The sequence below is a fragment of the Rhipicephalus sanguineus genome, chromosome 1, assembly GCF_013339695.2.
Source record: "Rhipicephalus sanguineus isolate Rsan-2018 chromosome 1, BIME_Rsan_1.4, whole genome shotgun sequence".
Classification (NCBI taxonomy): Eukaryota; Metazoa; Arthropoda; class Arachnida; order Ixodida; family Ixodidae; genus Rhipicephalus; species Rhipicephalus sanguineus.
In genome coordinates, this window is record NC_051176.1 from 339053315 (window position 1) to 339077318 (window position 24004).

At 42.7% G+C, this 24004-nt stretch overlaps 1 protein-coding gene across 1 annotated transcript; it reads left to right on the forward strand.

Annotated features, from left to right (window-relative positions):
* Positions 1-14134: 14134 nt before the first annotated feature.
* Positions 14135-21854, forward strand: LOC119379600 (uncharacterized). Its single transcript, XM_037648907.2, has 4 exons — positions 14135-14357; positions 16811-16921; positions 17367-17431; positions 17533-21854. The coding sequence occupies exons 1-4, from the start codon at positions 14229-14231 to the stop codon at positions 17729-17731; spliced, it is 504 nt and encodes a 167-aa protein (XP_037504835.1). The 5' UTR covers positions 14135-14228; the 3' UTR covers positions 17732-21854.
* The last annotated feature ends 2150 nt before the right edge of the window (positions 21855-24004 follow it).

The following is a 24004-nucleotide window of genomic DNA, read 5'->3' on the forward strand; positions in this document are numbered from 1 at the left end:
TTTGTGTGAGTTAAGTGCTCTTCCGTGACAAGTGAACTATTACTGCGAGAGTCGTGGGACTAACAAAACAGGCTGAGTGCGCTATCGTGTCGATACTGGCATTAGCTGATGTGGGCGCGTTTAACCGAGATGTTGTCTGTGACGATGGCTAAAAAAAATGACTGGGTGGCATACAATTGAGACCCAGAGACACGTGCGTAACTTTGTTGAACAAATAAACCAACGGCGCGTTGCGAAAATCCGACACAGGCATCTAGGTTATTGCTCTAGTTTGCTTCAGAGAGTGGCCTAGCCAGGGGGGGGGGGGGGGCACACGGGCCCGTGCCCCTCCCCCTGAAACTTTTTTTCCCATGGTATACAGAGCACAAAATGACACCTGACCCCACTTATCCGCCCAGACCCCATGTCGGATCAGGGAGGCGCCCCCCCCCCCTCGAAAAAAATTTCTGCCTACGCCACTGGCTTCATCAGTTGCAATCGTAGTACTACATGTATGTAGAGCAAATGCTTGAGAAATGATGGTTTACTCGGATATCCTTCGAGACGATATATCTTGCAGCGGCACTTGAGTTTTCGTGCTTGGCCAGTGGTTAAAGCGGTGATCCGCCACGTGATCAGCTGGCCATCAGCGGTGGATGATAATACTCATCGAGCATAGCCCCGAAGCATTGCCACAAAACACTGGCCCAAGTAGGTGCAGACGAGACGCACACACCCCCCACCCTCACCGCTAAATGACAAGCAATGTAGCGTATACATGTCCTCAATTACATGGAGATCAACTTTTAAAAGCAACTGATATGTTATCATAACATGCATATAAACTATTTGTTTGCTTCGCTGAAAGTGGTAAAGGCCCCACATGCTGAAACTAAAAAACAAATATTAGATGATACTTCGAGTGCAAGAAACAAGTACTGAGCATCACTATTCAAGAAATACATTTCCTGCTGTAATTGCACATGACCAGAGGTCACAGCTACAAGGGAGGCAAGGGTGTGCTCAAGTAAGCTAATTTAATATAATAATAATTGATGCGGTTTAACGCCTCAAAACCACGATATGATTATGAGAGTAATGGAGGGCTCTGGAAATTTTGTCCGCTCCTTAACGTGCACCAATAAGCTAAGGAAGGTGTAAGGGACAGTAATTGTATGTTTAATTGTAGTGTTGTAATTATTACATAAATGGAAAGGAATTAGTGGTTAAAAAAGATCAACTTGCTGCAAGCAGGGAGGGTCTCATTTCGGAAGACTTTGTGCCTTAGGTAGTACGCTAGGGTTTGTTGGTCAGCTTCTAGCTTGTAATAAGTTGACATGCTATGTCACGCCAGATGGCAGTGCCTCCAGGATTGCACGAACGTAGATACCAAGCACAGGGTATGGGAAAGCGACCACAACTGTAGCTCAATTGATAGAGCATTGAATGCGTTATCCAAAGGCTGTAGGTTCAGTCCTTACCTGTGGCAGGTTGATTTTTCATACACTTTAATTTCTTTCCATTTATGTCATAATTACTATGATATATATATGGTTAAAATATACAGGTAATGTCCTCTATACCTTCCTTAGAGTCAATGTTTATTGATTTCACTAGAATGTGAGACAAAGAGAACAATTAAGGCCAGTGGCGGATCCAGAGGGGGGCGGTAGGGGCGATCCCCCCCCCCCCCCAAGGCCTGTGTAGGCACGCTCCCTGCCCCCTCCTTCACTGCCTGTTGTCGACCTCATCACCAATTACGACAAATGAGCGGGACCACTGTCAGCACAAATTAACAGTATTTATGCTGTGATGGGCTTCTTGTGATGACAGTAACTACTAAAAACAAAAAAGTCAGGACCCCCCCCCCTCACCAGTTTTACTTCAAGTGGCCGCCCCCTCTAAAACGATGGGCTAGATCTACCACTGATTAAGGCTTCACATAAAAATAGTTTTGCATTGCTGCAATGCAACATCCACGGGAGCAGTCACGGGCTGCAGGTAATCACATTTTCACTTTTTTTTTGTAAATGGGACTGTGTGTAATAAAAAATGGGCAGCCGTCTTATTTACATGTTCCCTCTTTGTCAGTGTTCTTTAACGCTATCCTCCCGAACTTGAAGAATTAGCCAACACCATCCAGCCCAAACCGAAGTTTTTGAAAGTAGATGTTTGTCTGTTATAGCACTGCGATTTATTCATAATATAAGTGCCTTGCTGGCAAAAAACATGCCTACTAGTTATGAAAAACTTTAACATAATGAATGGTCTCATTTAAATATTGGAAACATGCCCTGAAGAATTGCAACTGAAATGATGTGCAATTTTTGTGAAATTCTGTGCAGTTTGTCACACAAGTGACCAATCCACCACTATTTTAAAGGTAACCTAAAGACATAAATATGATCAACAGTTAGTTGACATTGTCATGCCCATATGCAATGTATGTGTCTTTACAGATAAAGCAACATGTAGTGTCCTTTCGTTTGCTATGTGTGTGTTCCAGATGTTTGTGCAACAGCTGTCAAACAGTTAAAGTTTAAAAAAAAAACAGACCCTGTAATTCCTCATCATTGCCTTTTAAAACCAGCTTTTAAGAGCTGACATTTCGCCCCGGCACACAAAGCTGGGAAGCCTTTTATACATCAGTGCAATTTAATAGAGAAAAACGTCATCATTTACGACACCTAAATCTGTGTCCAAGAACCCACCAACACGTGCGAGCCTGTAAGTGTTTTGCATGCACTTTAGCGAACAATAAATGCTTTGTTATTCAGTTTTTTGTTTACTCCATGAAGATGACTACCAATATGTTGTCATTTTTTATTTGCATGTCTATTGGATTTAACTCTCCAAAGCAACCCTGGACTATATATGAGGGATGCTGCAGATGTTTACTGTTGAAATTTAGTTTGGTGTTGCATAGCGTGCCCTTAAATAAAGCGCATGAATGTTTTGCTTTGTGACTCCATAAAAGAAACCTTTGCGTATGCATCATCTAATGCAGCAAGGACAGCAATAAGTAAGCTTTTGCACTCTTCAGAAGTACTGGAGAGCTCAAGAAACAAAAATGCACTGCGGTTGTGACGGCTGCATTTAAGTGCTGTTTGGCTGGCTATTCTTACAGATGACTCCCACGCACTCTGTGGCTCATTCGTGCTATTAAAAGTTGTAGGCGACTGCTTGTTGCAGAAGTAAAATGTTATTATCCCCCATCACAGTGCTTAAAATATCCCTTGATAGGAGAGAGGGGGGGGACATGCTCTCACAGGCTCATATATACAGTAGTTGTTGCAGGGACAATCGCGGTGTAGTCAAGCCAATTGTCTCTAAAAGGGAAGAAATGCTTATGAATTTTGTACAAAGAAATATATTATTCAGAGTGTATTCTGGGCATTTCCAATCAAGCACTAAAAAAATGAAGACATTGGCAACAATTTTTGAAAAATAACTTGGGATGTAAAGGGCTAAAGATATGCAAGCTCGAAAGAAATAACTCTAGCTGCAACGCAGAACATTCATTTACTCACTGCACTGACAACCTCAGGTACGACAATGCTATATTTTATTTTTGCATACACTTTCCTATAAAAGACGTGAGAATTGTGCTCCTTCAGTATTACACCAGACTCGCTTTGCACTACTAAAGAAATGAAAATTTATTGGTAACGTAAGGAGAGACCAAGGTGAGCCTTCATTAATTCACAAGCAGGTAGCCTCACGCTCAGTTGCCTCATAAAACAGTATGCTATGGCATCATAGGCCTGCGCACAGGGGGGGCAGGGGGGGCGGCCGCCCCCCTAATCACCTAAGAGGGGGGGGCGCAATATCTGCCCCGTACATTGACCCTTCTAGTCGCCCAAGAGGGGGGGGGACACAAAATCTGCCCCATACATTGACTTAGGGTCGATTCCACGAAAGATCGAAAAAGGGTGTATATTTCATGTTTCCGATTTTCCTGATAATTTTGTATGTTGTGCACATATGATTGCACAGCACGAAATCGCAGTTCGTTTTCAAATAAAAATTTTTCTTCAACACAGGAAAATTCGACAAGTGTCGCCGGTTGACGACGACCATTTTACGAAGAATGCGTTTTCGTAACTTCGGAACCATGCTGGCAGCTACTCAAGCTATATATTACAAATATCTTTCTTTTTGGCGGAAGTAGAAGTAAAGAGGAAATAGCTCTTATCATTTCATAGAATTCTGAATAAATTATGTATTTTTAAAAATTCACGAAAAACGCTGCGTTTTTGAAAATCAGTCAAATTTGGGACGCTATGGCTACTTCTGTGAACATCTTAGCTTGTTCATATTTGCAGTATGAATAGGCCTTTATGTGAATAATGAACCTCTGCATTTGTATTTCTCTAATAATATTCAAAGTAGTAAATTTTCATGCTCGAAACACCAAAAAGAGAAAACTGCTCCTCCATTCAAAAATCTATAATAAAAAAAACCCAATCTCAATTTTGTTCAAAGTCCCCCAAAATGTTCTCAAAGGACTGCAGAATGATATTATGAAAAAACATGTTGCATCATTTTTTATTAGCACAAAAGCAGAAAATGTCAAACATTGTGTTTCCAGAGCGTTGTGGCTACTGCGTGAAGAACATCTCTAGTAACAAGAAAATACAGTAACACGTCTTTTTTCTTCTCTGAGCTTCGCTAAACAGCAGTAATGATCTATTGTTGGAAAGTGGGAACTGTTTTGTAAAGAAAAAAAAGATCGTTCCAATTAAATGCATTTGCGACACCACTTACATTCCTCGTCGACGGGCAGCACGGACATTTTCATTCCTCTGGATAATTTTTTTTAGTAAATGCGCTTATATAAAAGTAACGAAGCTAAACGCGAAATATGTGTAGCTGAGTCTATCATGCATTGTAAGAATGTGAGAAATCGCAAATGGCTGCAGTGGTGAACGGCGAGTACCGCAGTGCAACCTAAGCACAGCAGCCACACATTGTTTGCCAGGCTTTGTCGCTATGCACGAGAAAAAGCTGGGGTGTCGATTGCATTGGTTACACGATACATTTTCCACCGCTCGTCGCTCTCCCGCTCGGTCTCTTGATCCGCACAGTGCGGATCGTGTGGCCCGCGCTACAAACACTCGTGTAAACGGAGTAGCATGCGTTAGGCGGACAGGTGCAAAGGGCGGCGCGATGGACGCCCGCCTGAGCAGACGACAGCAACGAGTACGGCTGTGCCAGTCAGCCAAACACCACCTGAGATAGAAGTTAAGCATCCAAATTGTGCTTCACTTTGATGCGGTCACTGTCCTAGGCTCTGAAGGTGGCTATGGGTAGGCGTTATAGCCATGGCCGAGATTTTGTACGGACTGCCTCATGGTGCACAAAAAGAAAATTCTGCTGCAGCAGAATTTTCGTTACGTAGAAGATATCGGATCGAGACTCTTTTCCGGAGGGTCATGAAGCAGGATGCGCGCTCAATTCAAGAGGGAAACCAGATCTGCCAGCACTCCTTCAAGAGAAAGGAGGATATGCAAAACAAAGCAGATGCAATGCAAACAAAACGTGTTTTGTCCGTGGCCAGAACTGCTGCCACCAATCTTCACGTAATCGATTCTTTTTAAACTCTGCATTGATCACATAAGGTTTGACAACGTACACATTTGGGCCAACAAATTCATTTCCATTCATGAAGAGACCTTGGCTTTTATACCAATCTCTCAATTCTGGCACAGCACATCATCATAAGAGACGCATGGAGGGAATGCGTTCTTTAGCACTCAAGATATGAATTATACTCAACTGAAATAGATGAAAGAAAAGGAGGCTACAACTGAAAGTGCATACCGTGGACTGAGGGATGTCTAACACTGGCGTGAAGTCGCAAACCACGCGAATGCATTTAATTGGAACGGTCTTTTTCTTTACAAAACACCCTACCAGCAAAATTTGCTTGGCCCAAGCATGGTAAATCATCAGTGGCCAAGCTGTCCATGAATGGAAAGTTATTGGAGGCCAAGCAAAATATGAGCTTGGCAGTTGTAACAAGCCTACCATTGGCCAAGCAAAGGAAGGCCGTGCTTGGCAAATCATTGGAAACACCTCTTGCCATGGTTGGCACTGTAGTGGAACACCATGCAATAACCAAGCATGTTCTAGATATGGAGGCCAAGCATTTTGGCCAATGTAATTTCTGGCACATTTTTTGTAGTTTTTTGTCTTGGATAAAATTTGGTGCCCGGCTACTTTTTTCTACATTTTTGTCTGTACCCCCCCCCACCCCCCAAACAAGTCACAAGGCAAATATTTCTGGTGCTTCAGGTTTATTTTACACTGAATATATACAAGGCAATACGCCATTTTTATATTCCTTCCTGAACTCTTGCGATTATAAAGTGTTGCTTGGGCTTCTGTTGGAGTCTTTCATCAAGGTGGCACGCCGTCTTTGCATAAGTGCACCTTCTTGATCCACAGCGAACATGAGCCACCTTTTTGTTATGTCCGAAACAGCTGCGTCGGTTGTGTTGAACAGGGTACGTCTGGCACCTGTGAAATACAAGGAGACAAAAAATCATGAGCTTCTCTTTAAAAAGTCATTTCTCAGGCTTTCAACAATTTTCAACACATAGCGGGAACATTTGTTGGAAGGCTAATCGGTTATGCATGATTATGAAGATCAGAACACATGCACGGACAGGAAGAGGTGATTGGACAGCATGATACATATTTTTTTTCACTTTCAACTACAAGTTTATTAATGGAGTAGCTTGCGTAGTTTTGTGAGAACCCCATCAATATGAAACAAAAGATGAAGAAATACAACAAAAAATGTCCCACTTAATCTTCTATTCTGGCACCCTCTTCCAGAACAACATATATTCTTTCAAATTATAAAAGATCATACTTTTTTTGCTGATAGCACTATGGAAGGAGCATTGGCGCACGAGCACTCTATTATGTCCTTGTTTTCTTCCTGTACGTATGTCCTTTGAGATTTATGAACGTTGCTGGGATAGTCGATGTACCAAGATGTTGTAGTTGCCGGGGAGCTTCTGTTGAGTCCTGCTGCTTAGCAGTGCTGCTGACTGTTAAACAAAGAAATTGGTTATGTGCTCTGGTTCTCGGCTCCTAAAAATAGGAACTCCAATAAAACAGAAAATAAGATGATCGAACACTGCACTGGAGAAGCATCTTGGTAGTAGTGAAACTGTTTGTTTCAATGCTGATTCTTGCTCCTGATGGCACAAGTTGGCAGTATTCATGAAGGCAGCATATATAAACTCTGAAAAATTTTTATCAGTTGGACAAGTTTCCAAACAAACATCAGTAATGCAGTATGTGCAAATATACTGGTCGTGGTGAAGCATCTTCTAAACAACTACGACCGAAATATCACAACATGGAGAAGTCTACATAATACTGAACCTCATAATGAGGATGTTGTCCTGCAGAGCAGGAGAGAAAACTAGAATTTGTTTTTTATTGACACTTACCAAGGAGAAACAGCAGCACATTTGCCAGGCTTTTAAATGCTAATTTGTTCTCAGAAACCCAGCTGTACTTCTGTACGACCATTTTAGATACAATGTGCTGGAGCTCTCTGTGCATGGCATCTTTAGCACTGCTGCCATCTTCTAGGGAGAAATAGCTGATCTGTAATAAAAAAAGCAATAAATAAATTATTAAGTTTATCAAAGAAATGTTACACATGTTTAAAAGCTTGGAAAGAAGTCTTTATTATATTCAGAGGTTGTGGTGCCAACAGAAAGATAACCTTGCAGTGATAAAACAGCATTATTTCATCACTTGAAATATTCATACATTCTACGCAGTACTTGTGCGGACTGACAAAATCTATGCCTTCATGGTGGAAAATTGTGATTAAAAGTAATAAAACCCAGTAAGAATTCAGCATGGCAATGTGGCAACGCGAGGCGCTCCTCCAGAAGCGAACGAGAAATAGCCGCGCACGCCGACCACACGCCACTCGCTGCTACGTGTTAAAGGGCATAGTATACGAAGCTCGACGCTGCTTGATACAAAGTACGGTCATACTGCACACTAAGTGGAACCTTGCATTTACCGAGATGTAGCAGCTACAGACTGCGTCAGCGGCTCGGCAACTGTCTTTCGGACCATACAGGGGGCAACACCTCAGGTGGCAGTCCGTTCAGTTTGTCATATCGCGAATAGTTTTCACAGAAAACCGTGGATCGCTCATGAAAAATTAAGGCGAATTGAAGCGATGCTCGAACACCGTACAGAAGAATGTTTGACATATGCCCGGTTATGCCCGGTTTTCGCTGGTAACATGGGAAAACTACGGCATGTGCAATCACACACATTGAAAAGAGTTAGGACTACACATGCACTACGTACGCAGCATCCGCGATTTTCGCCTCAGTGAACCTCTTCATCGAATCCCATATTGCATAGAGGGAACAGGGGCAAATAGAGAGACTGCTGAAATTTACTCACCTTCTATTTCAACTTGAATTAGAAGCTCGTCGCCCCCCTGCACAGCACACCTCCACCTTCAACCAACGCCATGCGAACAAGGAACAAGGCGCCGCCGCCGGCCGCGCCGCGCAGTCATACACGCGTGGTTGGAGAGTGTATTCGGTACATGCGAATACACGCTTAAAGCCACATTAACTGCAATATTTTTGATGACTTGTGCACTATTACACAAGCGCATAACGGCCGCTGCAGTTTGTAAATTCGTGAAAATTGCCTGTTTGGATGCTCTGGTGAACTATTTTTTTTAGCGCACTAAGTTTGTGCACAGGCCGAACCGTGCCGCGCGCGGGAAAAGGTGCGAAATTGAAACGTCGCACTGCGCGCGAGCGCATGTACAGGTCTGGTCCTCTGGATAAAAAGAAATGAAAAATGAAGTATTCCGTAGAGCAATCAGAGCGAACTGAATTAATGACCGGAAAAAATATTAGCACGTGGCTATTCGGTAGCTGGTTGTAAGACTTCACGACAAACTGTGCTAGAGAAACGGACACAACCACTCTTCCGTCTCATTTTTTTTAACCGCTTGTACGTCTTCGTGCGTCACGAATTTCCATGGAGAAGAATAATACAAAGAAGTGAGTATGCTTGATGGCCAAGCACATTCCGAGAACATTGGCCAGCAACCATGGCACGTTACAGAAAAGCCCTTGGCCTCCATCTTAAATGTGGCAGATATCTTTCAAACCTTTTGTTTCATTCTAATAAGTGGTAAGAGCCAACAACTACGGGAAACACGCACTTAAAAAATAAATTGGCCACTTTCGCTGCCATCTTATCCATATTTTGAATGTAGGCCATGCCCTTTTCTATCACGCTGTCAGGGCATTGGCCAATGAAAACGGAAGCCGATGAGAATCCAAGATGTGTCCAATGATCGGCCATCGGCCACTGCTGGTACTGCTGGTAGGGCAGTTCCCAATTTCCGACCATAGATCATTACTGTTGTTTAGCGAAGCTCAGAAAAGAAAAAAGACGTGTTACTGTATTTTCTTGTTACTAGAGATGTCCTTTCCGCAGTAGCCACCACGCTCTGGAAACACAATGTTTGACATTTTCTGCTTTTGTTGTAATAAAAATGATGCAACATGTTTTTTCATAATATCATTCTGCAGTCCTTTGAGAACATTTTGGGGGACTTTGAACAAAATTGAGATTGGGTTTTTTTTATTATAGATTTTTGAATGGAGGAGCACTTTTCTCTTTTTGGTGTTTCAAGCATGAAAATTTACTACTTTGAATATTATTAGAGAAATACAAATGCAGAGGTTCATTATTCACATAAAGGCCTATTCATACTGCAAATATGAGCAAGCTAAGATGTTCACAGAAGTAGCCATAGCGTCCCAAATTTGACTGATTTTCAAAAACGCAGCGTTTTTCGTGAATTTTTAAAAATACATAATTTACTCAGAATTCCATGAAATGATAAGAGCTATTTCCTCTTTACTTCTACTTCCGCCAAAAAGAAAGATATTTGTAATATATAGCTTGAGTAGCTGCCAGCATGGTTCCGAAGTTACGAAAACGCATTCTTCGTAAAATGGACGTCGTCAACCGGCGACACTTGTCGAATTTTCCTGTGTTGAAAAAAATTTTTATTTGAAAACGAACTGCGATTTCGTGCTGTGCAGTCATATGTGCACAACATACAAAATTATCAGGAAAATCTGAAACATCAAATATACACACTTTTTCGATCTTTCGTGGAATCGACCTTAGTAGGATGGGGGGGCGCTGCGATGAACCTTTGCCCCCCTTGATGGGGAACCCTCCACATGCCTATATATGGCATACAGCTGTTTCAGCACTTCTGCCAAGAAGCTTAGTCGAATAAGGTGGTGACCCATTGTGTGTATCATCTCAAGAAAATGCATGCAGGAGTACAACGAACATGTTTTCCTGTTTTGCTCACACCATACCAACCTAATAATCATAGTTGAATCAATATTCGGAAAACTGATGGTTCAGAATTTCCCTGCACGAGGCTCTACTGCCAAACAAATCAACTCCAACACTTTTCAAATGGGTGCTGTAGTGCTACAGTTGACCTGCCGAGGGCAGGGCGAGACCCCCGTCAAAAATGCAGGGGGAGCCGGCCTCCCAAGCCTACCCTGACTTCAACCGCTTCCATCATAGCTGTGCAAACACCTAGCTGACACCTAATGTGGACTTATTGTAATTCAATACAAGACAAATTAGATTATCATTTTAAAAACTCTGGACATAATTATAATGAAACCAGCATGACGTAATAATACAAAAAAGACAGAAGACACACGAGCACAATCACATTTATTGATCATTACATTTCAAGCATCTACAGTTTATCATGAACAATGATATTTAATACAACAGAAGTTCACTTAGCAGCTCCTCTTTAAATGTAGCTGCCACATGCATGACCATAGCTCAGCAAAAAAGTTGGAGCGCACTCAGACTCACTCAGCAAATATATATTCTGTTCTGAGGGCTCACTCGGACTCACACTCACCAAAATTTTCCTCAACCGGACTCATTGGACTCAAACTCATGAGCGTTTTACTCAGCTGGACTCAGACTCAGACTCACGGCTTGACTTTAGCCTGAGTGAGCCTGAGTGAGTCGACTCAGGAGTCCATAAGCGTAAAACTACCTTTTTTTAGATGTTGGTGTCAATGCTATTTAATGCCAATATCTCACATAATCGGTCCTCTACGATACGCCTTTTGATCTTATACCTTCAAATACAAGCTATCATTAATCCAGTAATCCAGTAAGGACATTTTTATGAAATACCCGACTCACATGAGATATTTTTATCAAGAACTTTCAGTGAAGAGTTTGCGGGGAGAGGTCATGGCACCCCTCCCAATTCACGTCTCTGACCAATAAATATTGACGTGGCGCATGAACGTGAGTGCGTTGACATATGTGCAAATAGATTTGAGTACAAACGTAAGCCGATATAAGGCTGATAGTAATGCTGAAGATGAGTAGATAGGACCATAGGTCGGCAGTAAAAGGTGGAGCTCACTCAGACTCACTCAAGGAATATACTTTGCGCTGAGGGCTCACTCAGACTCAGACTCACCAATATTTTCCTCAACCTGACTCACTCGGACTCAGAATCACCAAAAATTTCCTCAACGGGACCCACACGGACTCAAACTCACCCAAATATTCCTCACCCATACTCACTCAGACTCAGATCATGGGCCGATCTGAGTCTGAGTGAGTCGACTCATGAGTGAGTTTGCCGACCTATGTGCATGACACCAAATGCAATAACACATACCACAGTCAATGGGCACACCTTGGAAAACTCTAGTCGTACACAGAGATTAAAATATCATTGGGCTAAGCACTACCACCATGACACGATGTTCTTCCTGTATAAGAAGGAAATATAGTAAACTTCTAACTTCAAGTATTTTTTATACTACTTCCTCAAGTGAACTAGTCATATTTGTACCTACATTTTGTGATTTAACACACAATCAAGGCATTTTAGGTCTGAGACCAAGCTAATTGTTACAATAGTGTCATAAGAATATACAGAAGGAAAGGTGGTACAAGCGACTGCTTGTACAGCTTGAACAAGGAACAGTGAACACTCCTGTTTGCCACCTGCTTGTGCTGCCCTTTAGACCATTTATTTTCAAAGTACATGCCTATTTAATTACTCTGTTGTTCTCTTTAGAAGTCACAGCCTGCACTGGTAAAAAAAGCATAGCGAGGGGTGACATAGTTGTTGCCCCTTACTTTGTACAGGCTTAACAGTTCAAAAACAGATGTCCAAAGTCTTCAACTATGACATTGTGAGTTGTGCTTTCCACAACAAAGGCATGCATGTGGTCATCAAAATAGTTTGTCTCACGGTACGAAGTGAAAACAAAATATTTTTGGTCACAAGCCACAATCAACGTCACCTGGTCAAAGTGTGGAAGGTCATAATCTGCTATAAATACAGGTAGCACACAACCGACACTGATTTTTCTTTCGCACACTGTGATAGATGTCGCCCTGTGCATATTTTTCACAGGCATGTCAAGCTCCTGCAGTCTGTCTTTGCAAAGATCCGGCAATGAGTTTACGTCTATTCTTACTGTGCCTATGGCAGCCACAGATTCTAACGGTTGGGTTAATGAGTATACATAATTAAGCTTCATCTGATGTCGGCGGCTCAGGGTTCCACAAATTCTCAAAGTTACGAGTTTTCCTTGCAATGGACTTGAAAAATTTATGCTTTGCCTCAAAGTGCATACAGGAGAGCCTGCACAAAGGACCGTACAAAAGAAGAAGCCTCGGATAATGAATCATGTAGTGCATTTTTGGTATAACGTTTACATTTGGAAAAGTTTCCCTAAAAGCAGTGTAAAAATCATCGAGTACTTGCAATTGTGCAGCTGCACTACTGCACACATGAGGTGCAAGAACAATGTCAACCAAGGCAGACAGCAAGAGGTACACATTGTATGCATCGTTTCTCTTTGCAACAATATCCCCCACAAATAATGAGAAAAAACGAAAAAAACAATTAATGGCTGATGTGCCAAACACTGATTGATGGGAGGTGGCATTCTTGACTTCTTGTCGCATCCTTGCAAGGGAAATGAACTGAGCCTTTCATTTAGCTGATCGAGAGCAAGTACATGGCTTGATATAATGTGCCGTACAATATGTTTCATGGCAAATCACTCCTTCAAACAGGTCATGCATAACATCTGGTGGAAGGCCTTTTTTCACATCAAATGACCTTAGACCACGTGCCTTAGACAGCTTGCACCATTGACCCCATAAACACTGCTGAGGTTTGAATCTGTTTTAATTAGGTTGATATGTTGAGCATGCATTTCCCTTGTTCTGATTATGAAGTCCTCTTCATGCCACTTCTCAACAATATGTTCTGTCTTTGCCAAACAAAAACGGCAGATAGGCCCTGATGAAAAGCATTCACGAAAATCACCTATCTGATGGCTAGACAACTTATCTCCATCACCGTTCAAAAAAATCTCCGCACATATAACGAAGGGACCCTTTAACAAACTCCATCTATCTCAAGTCCAGGGGCGTAGCCAAGGGGGGGGGGGGGGGGTTCAAACCCCCCCCCCCCCCGAAATTTTTCAGTTTAGCTTGTATATATATATATATATACACGCACACATACAAACGCACACACGAACATCCATAATGTATGGTTGAACCCCCCCCCCCCCCCCAAAAAAAAAAAAATTTCTGGCTACGCCCCTGCTCAAGTCCATGAGATTCTAGCTGCTGAAGGTCCTCAAGCAGTGACTGAATAATCTTGTGCAAGGTGAATTTTGCTACAGTGACAGTTTTCACAAGAAGAACAAGATATTTGCTGTCAACTTTTGAGCGAGATTGGGGTGGGAATTTAGAGCTGTCAGATAACTAGCCAGGACTTTATGCTTTTCACGTTTGCTTCCAATTGGATTGTAGAGTTCAAACTCATCAAAGTAAAGTTACGATCTAATCGACACATTACGCGGCAGCGCGACACCAGTCTTAGAGGCCATGCAAACACTCGCGCGACCGAAATCCAATTTCGATTTCGAAGGCCATGCGTTGTTTTGAATTCCGCATTGGCGCTGTGGTTGTGTGGGGCGCGCATGCGCGTTGTGTACGTTGTATGGTTTGGCGCCTTTTCGTCATGTTTTCGTTCCCGCTCTGCCAGCTGTGCCGCTCTGCCTGGCTCAGCGCCTATTTCGAACCCATGCTATGGTGGCTACCCATGCGTGCGCGTTTTGGAAGTTATGGCAGGATGCGTTTGCCTCGTCGTGCTGAAGGATGGCCAGCGGAAAAAAGTTTCACTCCCTAACGGTGCCTACGGCGAACTGATGGATGCTCTCGCTTCCTTAACCAACATACATGACAAGACCTTGGTAAGTTTTAATCAAACTTTCGTTTCTTGCTTAGTTCCGATAAGTCGTGAGATGTACTACATGCATACATAACTGTTTTGGCGCGTACTGCCACTGTGGCGTGCAAAGTGATTCAGGCTCTTTGGTAATCCTTTTTGAAGTTTAGAGACTAGCGAAACCGTTATTGTCATTTTATGCTTGGTTCTGTTGAGTCACTTGCAACAGTGAATATAGCTGAAGGCAAAACGAAGAAAAAGCTCGCTGCTTTATGAAAGGAACGTCACGCCATACATTTTATGACCGTGTTCGTTCTTTAAGAGTGCGTAATTGTACTTTTGAATTAGCTATTTGATTAGGCTCCAACATATTTTCGCTATTTTTCATAGTTAGGCCGCGGTTTAGGCTAATTCAGTGGCAAACTTTTGTATTCGGAATTTTTCGTTTCAAAAAGTCAGAGTAGTGTATGTGTGTGTGCAAATGAGAGCGCGCATGTTCTTTGATCTCCCTGTACCCCGCATCTTAGATGCGTGATAGCTAGGGCTCTGTGTTTTCGGTGTTTATATTTCTTGAAAGTCGGCGGGTGTTTATCGGAGTTTATATTTTTGGCGGAAATTCGGCGTTTATCGGAGGTTATTTCTCGTAAATCTCCAATTCTCCGAAATTCGGAGTTTTTCATTATTCTCAAAACTCCAAAATTTTAGATCAATTCATATCTAAATACTAAAATATCAAAACTCACGAAGCACATTTTATTTTTTCTAGAAGGTTTGAATGCACAAAAAGATATATGCACAAGCGAAATACTTCAACACAAAACACCTGCATTTGTGTGTATAACAACCTTAGCTTAAAGCTTATTGTAAAACACGCAAGCATACTTTGCGAAGTTGCTGTCAGTGATTGAAGCGCGCTCCTTTCGATTGACGACTCTCAGCTTTGAAAACGCCCTTTCAATGTTAGCGCGAGAAACAGGAAGTGCCAGAAGACGCAGCGCATTGCGAGAAAGCACTGGCCACTGGACATTTGTGAAGTCTCCAAAACGACAGGGATTCAACAATGTTACATATTTCATAGCACTGATAGTTTGCAAAAACACTCAGGAGCTGGCTCATGTCGTCAGTTTCAAGAAGCACTAATTGAAAAATAGGCGCATATGTTTGGAACGCACAGGGCAGCTCATGCTTCACATTTGGATTCACAATTTGAACACAGTACCAAAACGATTCTTTGCTGTACTGGAGTTGATCGCACAGGTTGTTCTCGGATGTCTGTCTCCACTTTTCGGCGACAGCAGCGTAGTATTGCGAATGTTTGCGACAGTCATTAAGCGGTCATTCTCGTCAAGGAGGTTGAACAGACTTGTGACATCTGATGCGAAGACCTCGGTTGGATCACGCCATTGACTGATGAGTGTGTGCAAACGAACCCCCAGTGTGGGATAAACTTGGTGTGCCAGGGTACTCTCAAGTTCCTCTGCCTCCTTCCTCTGCTTCAAGTTCCTTAACGATTGAGAGCACGGCACATGAATTGGTCTTCAGAAACCTCATCTTAACAAGCAAGTCGTGTACAGCTTCAGGCGATGAAATAAGACTCTTGAGCTTCTCACACTTCGTTCCCTTGGCTTTGTCGCTTCCCAATAAAGACAAAATGGCGCGCCAGTAGTCCAAAATATCTTCTAGAACTTCATAAAAAGAGAACCACCTCTATGGACATACGGTTTTAAGCGACTGAAGGACATGCCCATCCATGGCCAAGCACACAAGACCAAACTTAAGGCGCAGCTCCTGCCACGAGTTCAACAGGGCAGGAAAGGGCACAACAAAATCTTGAACTACGTTAAACGAGCTTGTCCTTATTCCATCCTCCAGGCGCTGCTGAGTACGTGGCACAGATCTTTGAAGTGAAGCGCCTTGAATTCAGGGTTGGAGAGTTGCAAGTCCTTGTGAAGCTTCTGCATGTAGGAAGCTGAGTCGGAGCACAATACAGCTACGTTGCCTAATACAAGTATACGCGCGGTAAACTTTAAATCGGTCGAACCAGAATATGTATCAATGAGCGCTTAGAACTCTCCCTATGGATAAAGAACGGACAGTATAATAAAAAGTTGGGCAAGTTGGTGTTGGTCCAGGTCATATTGGCCCTTGAAATCCGAGTTTATCGGATAAATCTGAATTGTCAAAATTTTACTGGCGAATGTTTATCGCATTTATTCGGATACAACTGAAAACACGGAGCCTTAGTGATAGCTTATACATGTTATCAGTATGATATCACGGCGCAGCCCAGTGACACAAACAACAAACCATGTTTGATCTTCCGCTGTAACATGTATTCAACTTATTGAGTTTTTGAAGCTTCAGCCAGTCATTGCATGCTGATTTACGCGTTTTCCTGTAATCTTGCACTGATTTTGCAACGTGGGCTACTGAAGTGCACTCGAAGAAAGTTGCTACGTTAACATGTTGATTTAACAGATCCAAATGTATGATGAAGAGCTAGACGACTATGTTGATCTTGAGGAAGGAAGTGACGTCCCAAACAAGGCTAAAATAAAATTGGCGCGGAAACAAGGCCTTCATGTTGATGTGAGTACTGTTGCAGGTTGGCAATATCTTATTTGTTTTCTGCAATTCTAAGCAGAGGTTTTATCACGGTGTAATTTACAATGTGGAATGTTACAAAGAATTGGCATACAATATTTAGCGAGAACAGGATCAAACAAGCAAAATAAAATTTAGGAACTGAGTAAATTGTGGCCGGTGTACTTTTACAATATCCAATGCCAAAAAGCAAATGCCATAAATTTAAGGAAAACCAGACACCAACACAGTGGCTTTTGGCATTCGGTAGAATTGTCTGGCTTCATGTGTGTACATGGACTCACAATGTTAAAGCAATCAACAGCTCCTTTGCTGCAGTAGGCATTCACATCTTAACTCTCTTTTTGTCTTCCCAAATGTCTATTAACCTACTTCGCGTTACCTCATGTTTGCTTTTTGAGGAGTTACAACATAAGTTTCCCTTTTGCAGGGTGCCAGCCCTGCATTGACTTTTGTGCAGAGTGCAGGAGGAGCTGTGGAAATGGCCGAGCAGAGGTATTGTTAGTAGCGAAAGTAAAAATTAAAAAATAAAACTGACAGACATTTAGAGAATCAGTATTTGCTAATTTTAAAGCACTCTGTATGTTATTTTGCAGTGCCGTGACAGAAAACGCACAAAACGTGCAGTCCATCCAGTCGGTGCCACTGGAAAAGGAACGGGATTTTTTAGATTTTGTGCTCCCTTCTTTTGGGCACTACGACGAGGTGCTGAGGAGAAAAATACAAATAAATGGCGCTGTGCACCGTGCCATAGTGGACAAGCTCTTTGCCGCATACATCAAGATCGCATGCTAAGCACTCCATGTATGCTTCTTTTCTTTAGCTATAATTTGGTAGTTTAACTATTCAATGGCTCAACTGTTCATCATGAATGAGCTGTAGGGAACTAAAATTGTATTATAGAAGTTTTAGTGGTTGCCTTTGTTTCTCCTAGTTTGTAACAGCTGTACACTTGTTGGTTGCAACCCTACTGTTGTCAATTGAGAGCCAAAAAAAAGTCTTGAGCATCGTTTGAGCATAACTTTGAAGTTATGAAATGTTCTTGTCGCTGATCTGGCAGTTAAGCAGCTTTGAGGCTGTATCAAATCTGTGGAAGAACATTCAGAAGTGTGCTTGATTGTAAGCTCGAGCGCGCATGGGACCTTACAAAACTGTGATACATGCTCTGCACACAGCAACAAGTGCATGGGAATGTCACATCGATTGTTTGGGTATTGCAGCTTGTATATGCTCTTCAGTGACCCCACCATTGTAGTTGTCCAGCAAAAATTGAGGCAATGTAATGAGTTGAGACTTCAGACTTTTGATGTTAGTGCTTTGTTACGACTTATTTCAGTGGCCGATGAAACACCGGGCTTCTGTTATCTGGGGCTAACTGAGTTTAATAACTATTGGGGTACAGGAATAGGCGAGGCTACATGGAGGTAGGAATGTAGAGAGAAGTGTTCAGAGGCGGAGAAGTGGCCCGCGAGCAAGAGGGCCAGACGAAATTTAATACATCAGCTTGGAGTTCGTAGAGGAGCCCTCAAAGGGGAACTCCAGTGCATTTTCGACCATATTGAGATGGTGCCGTTTTCAAATAGTAATAGAAGTCCTGTATCAGCTAGGGTGGTTCATTTTGCTGAGAGACTCCTCAATAATTTTAAATAGACAATAAAAGATGAGTCAAAACCGAAACAGGGAGCTGCTCCATGGTGGGTATGCGATGACGTCACGAAATACGCTGCACGCTGCCACGACTAGCCAGGATGTAAACATAGCACACGTGCTTCTCCTATCGCGCGAAAAGCAAGCTGGCAATGTCATCCGACGTGGAATCAAGCTGTGCCAGCCTGTCTGAACTTACCAGTGACAAGTTCAATGATGATCACAGCTACTATCTGAGCGTGGAAGCATCGCCTTTTGATTTCGACCCGCCGGCGCATGATGTAGCTGACATCCCCCGCATCGATCTCCTCGTTGCTCAATATTGTGCGTGCTTACTGTAAGACCTGATGTCAGCAACGACTAACATGCTGTGCAGCTGACAAAACCGAACAACTGTGCTCATGTCGTTGTCGCCACGTAGAAGAAAGCACACACTGCATGTGCTGGACGAGGCGGGGCTGGAAAAGAGTAGGCACGTTACGTTGGCATACACAGGGTAGCCCGCGTTTACAAGTGTGATTCCGGAATTGGCTACCATGTTTTAAAATTTGTTTTCTTGAAAACTAAATTACTCACGGTTGTACAATTTGCCACATATCATCAAGGCACCGAAGAGAACATATTTGAAAGTTCTATTGGAACTGGTAAATATCGAAAATTGCCGGATTCCTTTTAAGAGTGACTTCTGAGATATGAAGGTGCTGAAGCACATCACAACCAGCATGTTGGGACCTATGTCATAATGACAACCACCATGTGCATGGATTGCCTACTTAAAGGAGTACTGACACAAAATTTTGAAGGCGAGATAACTTGTGGGATAGATTTGTGTGGACACACATGCATCATCTACAAAATATCAATGGATGATACAGCCTAGAACTATTTAAAATCAATTTCAAAGTATGTGTCATGGCACTGCAAGTGAAACGTGCCTCTGGTTTCCTTGTAAACAACCAACCGCCACCTGCGTCACGAGTTTGTGTTGGCTGCTGTTATCCTTGCGAGCGCTGTCTCTTAGCAGACCTTTTCAATGGAAAGAGGGGGCAGGCTTGCACGGGAGTACAAAGGCTGGTGTCCTTGCCTCGGCAGTGCATTTTTAGGGGGTCACGTATATTTCGTTGAAGCCTTCGTTGAAAAGAGCTGTCAAGGCGGTGCTCACGTGCACGCGGTTTTTTGTCCTCACGTAGCCAACTTATGTTTACACGAAAACCACTCTAGGTCCAATCTCGCTCCGCACTCTCTGAAACGGAAACTGCGACTGGGAGGTATAAAACCCTTCCCAATAATTAACCGCGGTGCGCTCGAGCAAACGAGCTTTGCAGCCGTGATAAGTGGATTATTATCTACTTATTGCAACAGAAAAAAGAAGGTGCAAAATTTTTGTGTTGGTGCTCCTTTAAGAACTGTTTTAGGCAGCTAACAAGAAATATACGGTTATCAGCTTTACAGGCTTACCAAGATGGTTTTAGTGGCAAATAATGCTCACTCATAACAAATTTAAAGAAAATGAGATTTTATTGCAGTTGGCCCCTAGTTGCACAGTGCAAGCAAGCTAGACAATCTGGTTGGATCGTTAGAAGACTGCTGCCTTGAGATTTTGCAATGTTGTGGAGAATTTGAACATAAAAGGTTCACAGTAAAGAGTTTCTTACATTCACTAGCAAGAATTTCATAAGATAAAGTAAATGGTAGCATGACCTAGGTTTGGCCCATGGTAATTAGTTAATTTTATAAATGGGTACCAAGAATATAGCGAGCCACTCGAGAGCATGCACTAAACCAAGGGAACTTTAGGCTCATGTTCACCAAAGTGGAAAAATTTAACAGCATTGGTTGTCAAGTATTTGAGTATATGTATATAAAATACAGTTGAAACTCGACTTATTGAAGTGACGAAGGGGCTCGAATTATTTAATTGAATCAGGAAGTTTTTAAAATTGAGGGAGGGATTTTTCAGTCCTTTGAAATCTGAAATTGCAGCGTAGTGTCACCCAAAACCTACTGTGGCATTTTATTTGCCACTAATACACGTTTGCACATGTGAAAAGTCCGCGAGGGCAGTCCGAGCAGAAATTCGTCCGATGTGAGGGCGATACAGCGAGGAAGACGGCCACATGCAGCTACGCAAAGCTGCCGATATTCAAAGACAGGGAGAACGAATGCATTTAATGTGCGAGCAGGCAGAGCAAGAAAGTTTTATAGAGACTATTGGTGCCATCTGCTGCATAAATTATTAAATAACAAACGTAACCACAGTGTTCGTGTGGGTGTATTTCTAGAGACAGCAAACGCTATCTGCCTCGCGCACTTTGATACGTAAAAGCTCTGCTGGCTGCAGCGTGCAGCCTTGTCAAAATAAAACTAGTCTGACTACCACGTTACTGATTTGGTTAATGGTCTAAAGGGGTACTCATACAGTAATTTTCAGTTGTCGTTTTCTTTGTGCCAAATGAAAAGCCAAGCCCTCAAGAGCCTAGAAGCCCATCCCGAAGAAATAATTATAGTATGTTTTTAAAAGCTAGTTTTGGTTCCTACTGTACCCGTGCGTCAAAACACGGTGTGAGCTTCTCCTCATGCTCTCGCACAAGATATCATGACATTTGCATGACCACTTGACCTCATGTGCTAGCACAAGATATCGTGATATTTTCATAACCACTTCACACCGTGGCTTCGTTGGTGGGGCACGAGGGACAATTTCGGGTGTTTCAGTGACACACAAGTGGCCATTTCGGAAATTTCGGTACCCGACATCATCACAACTAGCCAGACTGCTGCGTGTAGTCACCAAAATTAGTACTGTAGCCTGACGCCAAGCTAATGTCGATGCACCATGGGAAACTTGGAAGAATACCTGAAATTGACTGTTTATCCAAACAGTTGTGTCTTCTGAGGGAATATACGATGCTTTCATCATTTTTCCATATTTTTGTTCAATATCTCCCCTTTAAGCCCCAAACTTAATATTGCTGAAGTTTTGCGGAGAAAAGTGGCATTTTGCCAGTGGTTTAGTATAATGCCATGTCTGTGGGCATTATACTAAATGCGAAAGAGGCAGTGGCCTAGCTTAATAATTCAACATGTATTACACATTGAAGTCTTTACACAAGAAGATCAATCATAAATAATAATATCTGGGGTCAGGCCCGTAGCCAGGAAATGTTTTCGAGAGAGGCCCACTTGCTGAAACCCTTGACTATTTGAGAAAAACGGCTATTTTCATGATTTATTTTTGATAAAACACGATGTGTCATCAAAATTTCGGGAGCCCGCCCCCCCCCCCCCCCGGCTACGGGCCTGTCTGGGGTCTTACGTTCCAGAACCACAATATGATTATGAGGGACACTGTAGTGGAGGGCTCCGGAAATTTCGACCACCTGGGGTTCTTTAACGCGCACTGACATCGCTCAGTACACGGGCCTCTACCATTTCGCCTCCACCGAAAAGCGATTGCCGTGGCCGAGATCAACCAGCGACCTTCGGGAAGATTGATCATTTAAATGCACACTGAAAATAATTTCTATTGCGTAAAGGCCATATAATGCTTTAATAAAGATACGTACAAGCTGCTCTGACAAACTTGTTTTATAGAAGACTTGTATGAAGCCTTCAATGATTGTTTTTAGCAATAAGCAAGGGGCTTCTGCGCTAATTCTGTTCATCTGAATGTGTGTCTAGTGTTTTTGTTCTTTTACTGTTTTGTTGTCCTTAGTTTGCTAGCATCTGTAATGCTCATTTATAGAGTTTTTGTAAGATTTGTTTTTCTTCTAAGGCACATTATCTTGGGATTTTTTATGCACAAGAATATAAAGTTTCACATTTATTCAGTTCTCACTGGGGTTATTTCACTGCGTGTACAGGTACCCGTTCAGGCAGCTCTATCGGGTAGCTGCTGAGAGATTGGTCACCGCTCATCCACACTTTGCAGATAGGGTCGGTTGCAGCCTGGTAAGAGCATCGGACATTGCACATTTTTTTTTTCAATCTTTGCAATGCCACAAAACCTTACCACACTGTGTAGCTGCAGTTACTAGTTGCCATTTTACATTGTGGCTGTAAATTTTTCTGGTCATGTAAGAGCTGAGCATGATGTTGTTCTCCGGTTCTTCTAATGAAGCATGTCTATCCCTAGCTGCTATTTTGGTGCAGGTCAGTTATAAGGGGCAATCAAAGTTTGCATTAAAGGGACTGTCTACGGTCCTTCATCACTTTTCTGTTTTGTACCGCAATAGAAAGTGTACCATCTGAAGTGTTTGACCTTGCAGCGGTTTCTCTGGAAAGTGGGTAGAAATTTTTAAAACAGAATTTTTCGATCTGCGTTCGGTCTTCTTTCATTGGCGTGAAACATGCCCACAACACTGGTTGGTGGACGCGATGACGATTGTAGTGCCGGTAAAAATTAAAACCGAAAGCACATGTGATTTCTGTAGGATTACGTTATTTTCGCTGAACACTATTGTAATTAATGGTAACAGGCGTTTTCAGTGCGCTAGCGGTAAATGAAGCCTTATTATACGATTACAGAACACTTGTTTTGCTGTAATCACAGTCTATGCGTTTATTTTAGCACAGCTGCTGCAATCCAAGCCAAGTCGATCAATAAATGCGCGCCTTCACAGCGCACCACATGTGAGACCAGAGCACTGCACGGGCCGATTTTTTCGGCCCGGGCCCGGCCCGGAAACGCCATGCTCCGGCCCACCCGAGTCCGGCACGGTGTTCTTAAGTGTGGCCCGTACCCGGCCCGGGCCCGAAAGGTTTGGGCCCGGCCCGGCCCGTTTCAGCTAGTTATGCCTTGAGAATAATGGAGGCACTGTCCAAGCTTCGGTTATTGTGAAGATACCTGCCGCACACAAGATATTTTTTTCTAGAGATTGTTTTAGGAATTTCTTTCAGTGCCACGACTTTCACTGGTTAATTACGCCCGTAACACTCTTAAGCAATAATTGGAGGGCAATATAAAATCTAATTGGAGTCATAGCTGGCTGTTTCATGTACGCATGCAGTGCTAACCGCGCAATATTATTTTTGCATTTCAAAGAACGACTACAAAATATAGTACCTCCATAAAGTGAAAAAAAATTCGGCAGATCCCACGTACCGTGGGAGTCGGTGTTATGCGAAGCATGCGGCAGGATGGTGACTGTGGCGTATTTTTTTTTATAGCGAGGAGTTACAAAATGACGCTAAAGATCTGTATAAATTTCATACGCACATATATATGTTCAAGAGCCGCATAATTATGTGTTATATAACCAGTTGTTTACGGTTCGGTAACACTGCCAACGGATACGTGGGTATTGCCAACACCAGAAGCGGTAAGCTGATATGTAGTACTTATACTTGTCCCTTATGATGGATAACGCACGCACGTTTCACGAGCCCGTGTGCATGTTTGGAACAATTTCTTGACAGTTC